The sequence below is a fragment of the Triticum dicoccoides genome, chromosome 2A (assembly GCF_002162155.2).
Source record: "Triticum dicoccoides isolate Atlit2015 ecotype Zavitan chromosome 2A, WEW_v2.0, whole genome shotgun sequence".
Taxonomy (NCBI): domain Eukaryota; kingdom Viridiplantae; phylum Streptophyta; class Magnoliopsida; order Poales; family Poaceae; genus Triticum; species Triticum dicoccoides.
This window is the reverse complement of record NC_041382.1, coordinates 592,106,035-592,118,937: the sequence shown is the minus strand read 5'-3', so window position 1 is coordinate 592,118,937 and position 12,903 is coordinate 592,106,035. Positions and strand designations below refer to the sequence as shown.

Genomic DNA, 12,903 nt, shown 5'->3' with positions numbered 1-12,903 from the left:
GTCAAGCCGAAGGTAGTCGGCGATGCCAGGCGGACTGCAGTGGAGCGATGATCAGCAAGCTCACCCAAGTTCAATGGCCAGAGGGCACATTCATCGACACCTCAAGGTGTGGCAGAAAGAGTGGTTCTATATTACGGAACCACGGGATGCGGCCTGGATGGCGGCTCCAGATTCAGATCCGGACCCCCAGCGAGATTGACCTTGTGGACCAAGAAGGGGCTTGACTCGGGATCCGCCGACGAGGTGAAGATGCTGCAAAAATGTATCTCTAACGTGATGGAGACCGACGCCAAGCTGACCAACGTGGTCCAGATAATGCTCGGTTGCCACCTCCTTCCTTGCTAGCAGAGGGCCACTCCAATGTGGTCTTACAAGCCCGAGGACCCGGCCACCGTGCAATACTTCTTCGGCACTATCCATGACAAGGTGTGGAAGCTGTTGTTCAAGCCCCAGGAGGAGTGGCCGACCGAGAAAGAAGACATCGGCCTCGACGCCGCAAATCCCCCAAAGAAGGTAACATATCTTTTACCCGATTTATATTCGGACGCTCATACTGCACAAAGTTCCATCTAAGTTTCTTTTTGTTGCCTCCACAAGGCTGGCTTGAGAAGGCCAAGAAGATCAGTAGTCTGGCTCTGCTGCCTGAAGAGTCTCGGACAGCTCACCTAGAGGAGCTGCTGGTCGTGGAGCCTTACAAGGCGCCAGAGAAAAAAGGAAATAAGAAGATAGATTTGCCAGAGGCCAGGGAAGGCCTCCGCTCAAGAGGTCGTCCGGCCACCAAGGCCAGAGACACTGCGGCCCCGTCTGCCTAGGACGGGGAAGAGGACACATACGAGGAGGAAAGTGCCTCCTCCCGGCGGCGTTCGAAGACGTCGAGGAGGAGCACCCTCCTCGGGCCTCGAAGAGGCAATGCATACCCAAGTTGGTCTTGCCCGACAGTTCGGACTCCGACGAGGAGTCAGTGGCGTCCGAAGAGGTCCCGGAGAAGGATCCCAGGGTCAAGCCCCCCGCGATGAGGTATGAACCTCAACATTTCTTACTTCATTTTATCCGTCCCTCATTGGCAGAAACTGACTATGCGATATCACGGCCCACCGCGCGGCCTCCCTACCGAGCCAACCTTGGGAGGGACTTCTCTGCCTGCCGAGTTAGCGGACAGCGGATCCGCGTCGCGCTCCGCACCTCCCCTGGTCCCTGAAGAGCACAGGGAGGTGCTGTCCCGAAGGACCCTTCCCCGTCCGAACACGGGGGAGGGCGGCGACAAGATCATGGCCGAGGCCTCGGTCACCAAAGACCACGAGGATGCGTCCCTCCTGGCGAACACAGGAGGGGGTTCGGACTTTCAGGGCCCTCCCAATCAGCCGCACCGGAGCTCCCAAGGACCTTGAAGGAGCCGATCCCGCCTTCCAATGAAGGGAAGCCGAGGTCCCGCCGCCCGCGCCGAACACCAATAATCGGGCGACAGCAGGCTGGCCGGACGCGACGGAGGAGCTGGTGAACAATTCCGTCATCGTCGCCGAACATCGCCCTATAGGTGCGGTTCTACAGAGCGTTCGATCCGTCAACACGGACTGAGCGATGCTGTCCAAGGCCTTTTAACATGCTTTGAGGTGACTCAAGTAATGCCTTTTCTCCGCAAAACGGATTTAGCTTTTAGCTGGAGTTTGAGTAGGCCTTGTGCATAACAGCCCCCGATACTCTATGAGGATTGCACAAACCTTACAGAGGGTCAAATATCCGCAGGGCAGTTGCTGAGGCGTTATGATTGATTTGATATTGCAGGCATCGTCCTTGGCGGCGACTTGCAAGACACGTATTTGTATTATTGCTACTAAGGTTAAAACGACGGGGTTCGGCCATATTATTTGATCTTACTTTGTCTGCATTATGTCATCACGCTTCAAGCATTATTTTGTTTGTTATGAACTTAATACCTTGCGATGCATGTTGGATAGCACCGCTTAATACCAAGCTTTACTCGGCTGTCGCGCCGCTTCAATACCGACAGTGAGTGGTCACGCCCGTCCTGCATAGGTGTCAATGCCGGAGCGGCTGCTCTCTAGCGGCATGAATGCGGCAACTGCCAGGCGAGAACACGCGTTGGCACGAGTGGCTGTTTCGGATGGGCTAGGGCGGTCAGACGCGGGCGGGTCAGCGATCCGGACGCTTGCAAAGCTCTTAATTTGTTTTCGATTTGTGGAAAAAAGTACGTTCGGATCACCCGACGAACCGATATAGGCCCATGTTGGATGACACGATACGATCCGAACCGCACGGTCTATCAAGGGTTCGTGTTGAAGATGCCCTTATTGGATTATCCAAAGAGCTTTGAATCTGAAGTCAATAGAAAATCCCACGGACAACTGAAAACACGGAGAGAAAGAACTGTAAGAAAAACACTACGCGCACAAGGACGGGTGACAAGGGATAAACAACCGAAAGCAAAGTGGGGGAGAAAGGAGTAAGAAAACGAGAGGAAAAAGCTTGCATTCCTAGCTATTCTCGTGTGTAGGCAGCAGCCGAGCGAGCGAATCCACCCGACCCACCATTCCCACCAATCCGTCCTCCCCATTCCGCCCCACTCCCCCCACCCCCCCGACACCGGCGCATCCTCCTCTCCCTCCCCGCCTCTGCCCCGAACCAGCGCGGGCGCCGCCGCGCCCCCGCGCCCCGGGCCCGATTGCTCCCTCCTCGTGGTGGGCGCCGCTCCGATCCGCCCGATCCGCGCTGCTCCTGAGGCTCCGGCGGCGAGCGGAGGCGAGCGCTGGCGGCGGCGGGGCGGCGATGGACTCCGAGGACGACATGCACGACGCCAACGACTCAGCGGACGACGACTTCTACAGCGGCGGGGAGGCCGGGCTCGCCGCCAGCGATGACGGCGACGCCGACTACGACTTCGCCGACCACGACTCCGACGACTCCCCCGAGCTCCTCTCTCACCGGCAGCAGGTGATCTCGGTTTCCCGCCCAGGATGGGTGTGTGCTTGGAGTGGCGCAATCGCGTAGCTCGTGTTTCCATCTTTTTGATGTGGGAATGTGCGGGAACTGTAGTTTCGTGAATCTAGACGATCGATGAGATTGCTATTCCTATGCTTGCTGCTACGGCCTTCCTTCTCTAGTAGACTGGGCTGTGGCTCGGGCGAATGGCCTTGCCCTTGCATTGGCCGTCATCCTCAATAAATATGTGTTGGTGCAAGCTAGGGCCTCCGGGGAATATTTATTTTTTGTGTGAGAGCAGTGGTGGATGCAGGATTATAAATAACGCAGTCAACATTGTTGACGAATAATATACATTTTGGCCACCTGACTGCCAATACTTTGTCCTAGACAAGCAAATACTAAATTCATAAAAGTATACATACAATAAATAATGAGATAATGCAATATTGTGAATTACGATGACAACTTTGTTTGGGATGTAGTTTATAACTTTTCACATAAAAGTTTAATTACTAGCAAATGGTAAGTCATGATGTTATAAGAAAAAAAAAGTCATGATGGACCAAAACAAGGTAGGCTCTAGGGCGGTATGCATGTACCCTACTAATTAAATGCCAAATCACAGAGTATATGAGCTGCCATGCAATTCTTCAATGTCTAAATTTTGGATGTCTATACAATGCTAGTCATTTTTATCCCACATATCCATGTACAAAACCTATTGATGTATGGGGCACTTAGAACTTGACAATGGCAAAAAGAATTGCTGACCTGCTGTACCACACCACGTTGCCAAAATCTAGCGGAGCTCCTCCCAGTTCCAAAGCAAAGTTTTTATGGGCGGACATCAACAGAGATGATGGCACTAGGATATAGTGGTTCATCTGTTAGTTACTTCTTTTCCCTGGGTTTCCCTCTTGTTTTAGTCGACGAACTTCCTAACTTGAGTAGCTTCATTATCTGGCAAACTTGAGTAGCTTCCGTGGTTCCTTGGTGTTCCACTTCTCTCCATACCACTACCTTCCTTATTGACCCAGCAACACAGACCTCGCTTTTCAGTTGTCATTATCCCCTCCCCTGAAACCTTTATCTGCCTCCTTTCCAAGCTTCCAGCCATTGAGGTAATCCATTGCCCTGGCCATTTTCACCACTAGTTGCTGTCTTTACTCTACATGTTACATAGTCATAGATGAGTGGCATTGCCGTCTGCTGATCCATCAACTGTCTGACCATCGAGAATTCCTGTCATTAGGCCGGCCCAACCCTGCCTTGTGCACTCAACCAAGTTCTTGTGAAGAAGTTTCAGTTGCTTTCCGATATCTGTCTTGATATCAATCTCTGCTTTGATTGGTATATGACTATATGTGTTGGAGGTATAAGGAATGTTTTATGGAAGGATAGCCTGATAAGTTACTATTTGTTCCTTAAGTGTACTGTTCTGTTGTGCTTCCAGCTTCACAAACATGAAACAAACTAAATAATGTGCTCTGAAAGCCAAATTCCAGCTTTTGGCTTCCTAAAAAAGCATTGGCTATTCCAACATAAGCCTGTAAACTACACAAACTGGTATCTCAGAGAAGCTACATCTAGGCCAAACTTGGACAACAATCTTCAAAGTTGCATTAGAAAAGTAGGTTAGGTTGTTTGCCAAGTCAGAATAGCACTGTTCTACCTTTAAATAATGCATTAGATTTTTCTGGTCATCAATAGTTTTAATTTATTTAGTAATCATAATGTGTCGCTTAAGTGGTTGCATTTGATACTATTTATATTGACTTGTGAAATAAATCGCTCTCAGCTCAATGTTTCTCATTGCTTGTTCGACCTACATGCCCTGCTATTCTTATCGTCATTCACTTGTTTTGTGCACCAGCAAAATTACTGCATATTGAGTGAAGCTGGTATAAAGCAGCGGCAAGAGGATGACATAAATAGGGTTTCAACCGTTCTCTCAATTTCAAAGTCGGAAGCATGTGCTCTTCTTCGCAGCTATAACTGGTAACATCCATTGCCCTATTGTTTTCACCTTGCCCTATAGTGATCCGCTCCTTTTTTGGGGTTGTTAGATACTTGGATATCGCCGTGGCTTTTAGATTCTTGTACTCTGAGACCTAAGTTACATTTCTGTATTGCTATAGTTATGTTTGACCGATTCGGACACAAAAGGTATATGCGTGCAGCAGGTTATTAAGGTGTAGATGTGTTGCAAAGCTGGGTTATCTAGTTGCTATTTATCCTTATCTTACCCATATTGCAAATATAAGATGTTCTGGAATCCATGATTGTCAACACTTAAGTTTGACTGTCCTATATATAAAAATTTCTGGAATGACTCCATAATTAGATTCGTCACGAAATACATTTCCATAACATTTAGTTTTGTGAGTTAGGACAACTTATTATGGTAAAAACAGTGGTACTTAGGAATCCGTGTCATTTTTCCATACCAAGTTATGTTTGCAATAGTTCATCCACAACAACAACAACAAAGCCTTTAGTCCCAAACAAGTTGGGGTAGGCTAGAGGTGAAACCCATAAGACCTGAAGACCAACTCATGTTTCTGGCACATGGATAGTTCATCCATGGAAGTTTATTTTCACTGCTTTTGGTTTTTAGCCTATTAGCTGAAGTGGTCATAGCTGTATACATCAAATGCTACTTGCCCATATATATGTACTTCATATCTCCTTGTGATCTTATGTCGGTTGTTAATTCCACTTTCTCATTTAATGTTTTTCCCCACAGGAGTGTTAGTAAGGTGCATGATGAATGGTTCGTTGATGAAGAACGTGTTCGCAAGGTTGTTGGTTTTCCGGAGAAGCGCATTGAAATGCCAAATGACAGAGAAGTACATCACTACCTCAATTAATTGAACTTATTTTTTCATTTCACTAAGTATATTTCATTTTTTTGAGCCATATAGTAGTTGTTGGGAATTGCTGTGGTACAAGCATTTCTGAGCTACCCAGTGTTTCCAATATTTCTATTCCCCCCATTACCATTTGTAGGATGAGTTGTGGATGCTGAAAAAAGTGTACATAAAGCATATAAAATACAAACACACTTACTGTAGTCAGTCAATTATTTGGTACAGGCTTTCATATTTGCCACTTCCCAGTATCTTAGCACCTACTTGTATCAGTATGCATGGCCACCAGCTCAGATTGTTTGAAAAAGGTATCGGCTGACATGCTTTTATCATTGCAGGTTTGCAGTGTACATGCATTAGAAAATAGTAGCTTTGCACTTGCTATGCATTGTGAGCGTCATGCGCATGTGCCATTTTTATGCCATTTCTCTTGCCTGTTTTCAATGGTTTCTAATTTCTACAAAAGCTTATGTAAAACATTTGATGCTCTTGAATATTCAACTTATACAGTTTGTTCACTTCATAACAGCTGGCATGTGGAATTTGTTTCGAAAATTGCCCCCATGCATCAATGAGTGCTGCCGCATGTGGACATCCTTTCTGTAGTGTATGCTGGAGAGGTTGGTCAATCTGTTCTTTAAACACTCCTCTGTATATGGACCTTAAGGGTGTGTTTGGTTTAAGAACGAAGTGGGATGGAATGTCATTGTTCCATTCCACCGGAATGGGTTGGTTCTGTTTCTGTGTTTGGTTGGGGATAAAATGTGCAATGTAATGGTTATATTTCAGCGTTTAGTTTGGAGAATTGGAATGGAATAGATTTGGAGAGTATCTCTAACATGCAAATGTACAATATGAACAGTTACAACCTTTTTATGTTTAACAAAAATTATGCGAAATACATTTCAATTGCACAATGATTTATCGTCCACATATAATCTGATGTCTACAAAATTTATCATCACTAAATTGTTTCCAAGAATAGACAAAAAATATTAATCAAGTCCCAAAATCTGGATTACACTAGTACTAATGGCATCAAAATTTGTCAGAATCTCAACACAGAGCACATAGATGAAGCATTAATCAAGGAATGACAAGCTAGGAAAAACCAGTTGCTTCACTTGTCCCAGCTTTTGTGCTTGCCGGCGCTGATGCTTGCCAACGCTGCCGCTTCCTCTCTGCTACTTGCGCTGCTTGCTGCCCCGGCCGCTCCTTCCTCGTTGCTGCTGCTGCCCAGGTGTGGCCACCACAAGCAAGCTGGCTACTGACCCTTCCGCCACCATCGAAAGACAGAAGGCAGACAAGCCAACGGCCACGCGATCTGCTGCTACCTGTACTCCACCCGAAAGACAGATAGGGGGGGGGGGGCGCATATTTCCTGCTTGCCGTTGTCGTCGTACCGCCTTCGTTGCCCTGGTGAAGGCTGGATCCGTGCCATCCCGGCTGCCGTCGTTGGAGGGGATGCCTTGAGGATAAGGACGTCGAATGGGACGCCTCAGGTGCGCCCGGCTGGGACGCGGCCAGGGCGGCTCCGAGCACAACGGCGAGTAGCGCCAGCGCGAGGATGCGGTGGGAGTGGCCAGCGACGCAGATTGAAGGAGGAGGCCTGGTGGTGCAGATCGAGGGAGGAAGAGAGACGAGGAGAGGCGTCACATGAGAGAGGGAGAGGAGTGCGCGACCGATTCCGCTTGATTCCTCTGATTTGGAGGTATCACTGCGTTCCGGATCTGGGCCGAATATTCATTTGGTGGGAACGAGTGGGTTCCATTCCAGTTGTATACCAAACGGCAGAACAAGGCCCAGGAACAGGTCCGACCCATGTGCCATGTCATTCCAGTTCATGACTGAAACCAAACACACCCTAAATTCTTTGTTGTGTGGAATCATGCTTTCTGTTTTCATTCTCATATTGTAACAAACCATGAACTGTCATTTCTCTGTAGCCGCATACTGGGGTGGTGATAGTTAATGATACGATACCTCGTAATTACATTCTTCTGCAACCACTTTACTTGCTGGCATGGCATGCTCTTCTGTGCATTCAATTTCTCAGATGTTATGGCTACCTAAAAAGCTTGCTTAAACAAATGTTCACCATGCTTAAGGTCTTCGAAGTGATTAGCATCAGTTACATCTTTGTTATACTGTAAATGAGTTGCATCCTTATGAGATTTGCTATACTTTTTCGTGGAAAGGTCCACATTGCTTGTGGATGTAACAATCTAGTCCTAAATGGAGAAGCTGATCACTTACACTAGAGACTCATCGTATAGAAGTTTCAGTGCGATTGATTGGTGGTGTTTCTCTGTACTTTGTTTTACCCTTTTGCATTAATAGCTATATAATCGACCTATGACATTATGATGTCACTGCTTAAAGTTTCATGTGTATTGACAGGTTACATTAGCACTGCTATAAATGATGGTCCAGGATGTCTGATGTTGAGATGTCCTGATCCGTCCTGTGCTGCTGCAGTTGGACAAGATATGATTAATTCGCTGGCTAATGAAGAGGATAAGGAAAAGTATGGGCGATATCTTCGCAGATCTTACATTGAGGATAATCGAAAGGTAAGTTGCTATATCTTGATATAGAGGTATTGTAACCATGGACAATGAAATGATGTGGAGCTGATATTCAGATTTATGAAGATATTTATTTGTTGACAATGTGAATATTGAACTTTGGTAGTGTTTATATTTTTCAACAATCATTATTCTTATATGCAATTGTTTTCACATTTTGAAAGGGTGTAGTTAATTGGTAATTGTAATGGATGACAACAGAACGATCAACTGCCATATTTAGCCAACTCTTGAACTAATAATATAAATGTTTTATTTTACTATACTGTTGATTAAAGGCATTTCTATGTGTAACAGACAAAGTGGTGTCCTGCTCCTGGATGTGAATATGCAGTAGAATTTGTTGTGGGCAGTGGCAGCTATGATGTTAATTGCAATTGTTCATATGGGTTCTGTTGGAATGTGAGTATTTGACCGATTAATTCGTTTATCTCATAATAGGCAGAATATAAACTATCTGAAATAAATCTTGCAGTGCACTGAGGAAGCTCATCGTCCAGTAGACTGTGCCACTGTTTCAAAGTGGATCCTCAAGAACAGCGCAGAGTCTGAGAATATGAATTGGTACTGTAGGATGACTTACTTTGCTTATTCTCAATCTGGAACTAGAATATTATTTTCGACACTTGGCATGCTAATCAATGATAGTCTACCCCCGCACCCAAGTTGTACCACTATATCACCTTGTATCCATTTTGATCACTTCAATATTGTGCATGTGCAGAGTCTTATGATTATTATTATGAGATGGGGTGTGTTGCGGATATTGTAAGCTTTAGCTAGATAACGTGGATTGTTATTTTTTATGGTAGTTGGACAATCGTCCTTGATCTCCTGGTGGGACGCACTGCATCCTGCTGTGGTGATCATGCTAGCCAACCAGGTAGGTGAAGAGAGAGATAGGGTCGAGGAGAGTTTTTTTTAGCTTGGATGTCATTATTATTGTAATAACATGATGATCTTCTAAAACCATTAATGTTTGGAGTTGTAAAAATTTGAAGTATTTGGCCAGTTGTATGATGGATCTGATAAAATTATACTCCCTCAGTTCCATAATAAGTGTCGTAGTTTTAGTTTAAATTTGAACTAAAACCACGACACCTATTATGGAACAGAGGGAGTATCTTTTAGTCTTGTTTTTTTCAGGTGTGAACTGTACTATTATCTTCCTAACTGCTGGGTATGGTTTCAGGATACTGGCTAACTCAAAGCCTTGCCCTAAGTGCAAGCGGCCTATTGAGAAAAACCAGGGATGCATGCATATCACATGCACACCTCCATGTAAATTTGAGTTTTGCTGGTATACAATCAGTCTTCTTTTCTGTGTTATGTTTTTTTGCACTAGAAATCTCCTATAGCTGAAGTGATATTTGCGCTATTGTAATGTAGGCTGTGTCTTGGTTCATGGTCGGAGCATGGAGAGAGGACTGGTGGATTTTATGCTTGTAACCGTTATGAGGCAGCAAGACAAGAAGGAGCGGTAGTGATTCTGATCCTAGATGTTCACTTCATTACCTAAAGATATAATAACATGTTCTATCTGTTTTGTTGTGGTCACAGTATGATGAATCTGAAAGGAGAAGGGAAATGGCGAAGAACTCCCTTGAGAGATATACACATTATTATGAACGATGGGCAGCTAATCAGTCAGTAAGTTATTCGTTATGAAAAAAGCAGCATGTACAGAACATTACTAGGATTCATAGTGACGATTTGTACCTTTTGAAGTAGACAATTATTCTGTTAGCTTAACTAGGTTTTGCCATTTTTGTCTTTTGCTTTGCCATCCTTGCATCATTTTTGGCGGACAAATAAATATAAGGCACTTCTGTTGAGTGTGCAAGATAATTGTTTAGAATTTTTTGAAGTGTTAGTTTTGAACTGCCTGAGATGATAGAATTCTTGGTTGATTGGCTAGCCTGAGAGGATCAATCTATGTTTTTTTCTTTAAAAAAGAGGAGAGATAGCGAACTTGTTTCACGCCAAATATCATGGAAGTGGCATTGTGCTGCATCGTTCTTCTTAATTTCACCTATTTGTCCAATGTTAAACCTGTTAATAATTTATAATCAATTGTAGAAATGCTGACAATAATGCAGTTTCTTGTATAAAGGATTTTTTCTCCTTGTGTTGAGATGTCGATATCAAGTCAATGCTGATTTAGGTGCTGTTTCGTGTAGACAGGGTGATAGGAATATTCCTGTGATATCTTTACCTGTTAGAACACGTAATCTCGTAACTCTGATTGCTTTGACACTTTTTGTCTTCATGATGTAGTCAAGGCAAAAGGCATTAGGAGACCTTCAGAGTCTGCAGAATGACAAGGTATATGAATATATGTGACACTCACTGTTCATTTCACTGCTTTTATTATAGCTTACCTCAGCCTGTCCAGGACTCCTAAGACTGAATTCTGCAAATATTTCTCAGCTTGAAAAGTTAAGTGATATACAAAGTCAACCTGAGTCACAGCTCAAGTTCATCATAGAGGCATGGCTACAGGTATTACTTCACGGGTGTTATTATTCCCAAATTTAGGTCTCAAGTTTTCTTCCTCGTGACTGGGTTTAATTTTGAAATGTAGATTGTTGAGTGTAGGAGGGTATTGAAGTGGACATATGCTTATGGTTATTACCTCCCAGAGCACGAACATGCCAAAAGACAGTTCTTTGAATATCTGCAAGGTTTGTAGTTTTACTATCATTGATAATACATAAGCATATCCTACTCATCTGATTTCTGCTTTGTGTGTATGCATATAGGTGAGGCTGAATCAGGTTTGGAGCGGCTGCATCAGTGTGCAGAGAAAGAACTTCAAATATACCTTGAAGCCGAGTCCCCCTCAAAAGATTTCAATGACTTCCGTACAAAGTTGGCTGGATTAACTAGGTAATTTGGATCACCTTTACATATGTTCTATCCTTCGCTGTGATGCTATGCATACCTATGAAGTGTTTTTTTTTTTGCTTCATTCATTTATGTCTCTGTCTAAGCCGATTGAGATTTTCTTAAGTCTCAACTGATCTAGAAGTAAATCTTCAGTTTGGTGAAAAGTGCTTGAGAAAATCTCAGCCGACTTTAGAATTAGCAGAACTGCTTATTCATTTTCTACTGACGACTTGGTCATCCATAACCATGTAGTATCAGTTAAGTACCTCTTTCTGCTGCGTTTCCTGTGACATTTTCCTGCGGGGTATTTTACAGCGTGACTCGCAATTATTTTGAGAATCTCGTCCGGGCACTGGAGACTGGATTAAATGACGTTGGACCTTCCACTAGCCAAAGCACGGGCATCAAGAACACTACTTCTAAGAGCCTTGGTGGCAAGAGCAAGACTGGCAAGAACAGGGCATCCGCTGCTGGCTCCAAATCAGGCAGCTCCAGCCGTGGTGTGGACGATAGCAACATTTGGACGTGTGATCAGTGTACATATGTAAACCCCAGATCGGCCAAGGCCTGCCAGGCTTGTGACCACCAACACCGATAGCAGTAGTCAGTCCTTGTTTAACATCTCAGCTCCGTCGATCGAGAAGAATCCTCTCAGGTCATACAGCCGTGGTACCCAACATATGCAAAAACTGCAGTTGCTAAGGATATTTGGGGCTACTGGAGTGAGGAGGCATTAGTAGAGTGCTGCATACAAAGGGACGAGATTTGTATCTGCATTGTTTGCCCACTGACTGACTGCACCGCCTCGCGGCACCATCCAGTTCGTTGTGTACATAAACTATATCTGTAACTCTGTTTTGTTTCGTTGATGTAGGGTGTACTAGGAGGTGTGTGCTCCACCAGAGAACAAGTTTTTTCTGTTGTAATGCTGTTGTAACCTTTCAATAATGCATTGACAATTTTAAGGAGGGGGAGTTTCTTGGACTGAACGGCTAATGTGGAAGGATTGACTTGAAGTAGAAGGGACTTATGTGGAAGGATTGACTTGACCCGGCAAATGTAGTAAAAGTACTAAATTATATTCCTGCAAATCATTGAAATACCGCTATATGATCTTTATATATACTAAAAAAGAACGCAAGGTTTTCATTTCACCTTCTTCCATCCAACCTTCCTTATATACGTTTGACTCTTTCCTTCTCTTGATTTTTTACTCTCACTAGTAAATGCGCATGTACATTAATATTTAGGCAATATATTAATTGCACACGGATATTAGGTATCCTATTATTTGTGTGTTTATTTTATGATTAGTGCAATATTTGGTATGATATTAATTGCATGTTAAACACGTTGAACGCTCACCATTGGAGTAGTCTAGTCATTGGATTGACTTAATTTAATGGCCGAGATCAGTTATATCTGTCTCTTTTGGGTCTTTATATTGGTATAGATATAAATGTCATCTTTTTTTCATTCATTCTCCCTAAATTAGAATCAATTGTCCCAAGTATTATTAACTTAGCAAAATAAAAACCATATTTGTTTGGCAAGTCATCAAGTTGTTACCAAGTAAGTTCTGAACAATAAAATGGCAGGTAAATTATGATGATTGC

General features: G+C 44.1%; 1 protein-coding gene across 1 annotated transcript; it reads left to right on the top strand.

Annotated features, from left to right (window-relative positions):
• The first annotated feature begins 2,550 nt into the window (after positions 1-2,550).
• LOC119355577 (probable E3 ubiquitin-protein ligase ARI8) lies at positions 2,551-12,276 on the top strand. The gene is made up of 15 exons (XM_037622399.1): positions 2,551-2,949; positions 4,814-4,938; positions 5,687-5,789; positions 6,340-6,430; positions 8,211-8,383; positions 8,696-8,800; positions 8,874-8,962; positions 9,591-9,698; positions 9,788-9,878; positions 9,959-10,048; positions 10,676-10,723; positions 10,829-10,900; positions 10,983-11,082; positions 11,161-11,287; positions 11,603-12,276. The coding sequence occupies exons 1-15, from the start codon at positions 2,785-2,787 to the stop codon at positions 11,883-11,885; spliced, it is 1,770 nt and encodes a 589-aa protein (XP_037478296.1). The 5' UTR covers positions 2,551-2,784; the 3' UTR covers positions 11,886-12,276.
• The last annotated feature ends 627 nt before the right edge of the window (positions 12,277-12,903 follow it).

Coding starts and splice junctions, on each gene's coding strand:
- LOC119355577 (XM_037622399.1), top strand. CDS start 2,785: ATGGACTCCGAGGACGACATGCACGACGCCAACGACTCAGCGGACGAC. Junction 9,699..9,787: donor TGTAAATTTGAGTTTTGCTG/GTATACAATCAG, acceptor ATTGTAATGTAG/GCTGTGTCTTGGTTCATGGT. Junction 10,901..10,982: donor TCATAGAGGCATGGCTACAG/GTATTACTTCAC, acceptor TTTGAAATGTAG/ATTGTTGAGTGTAGGAGGGT.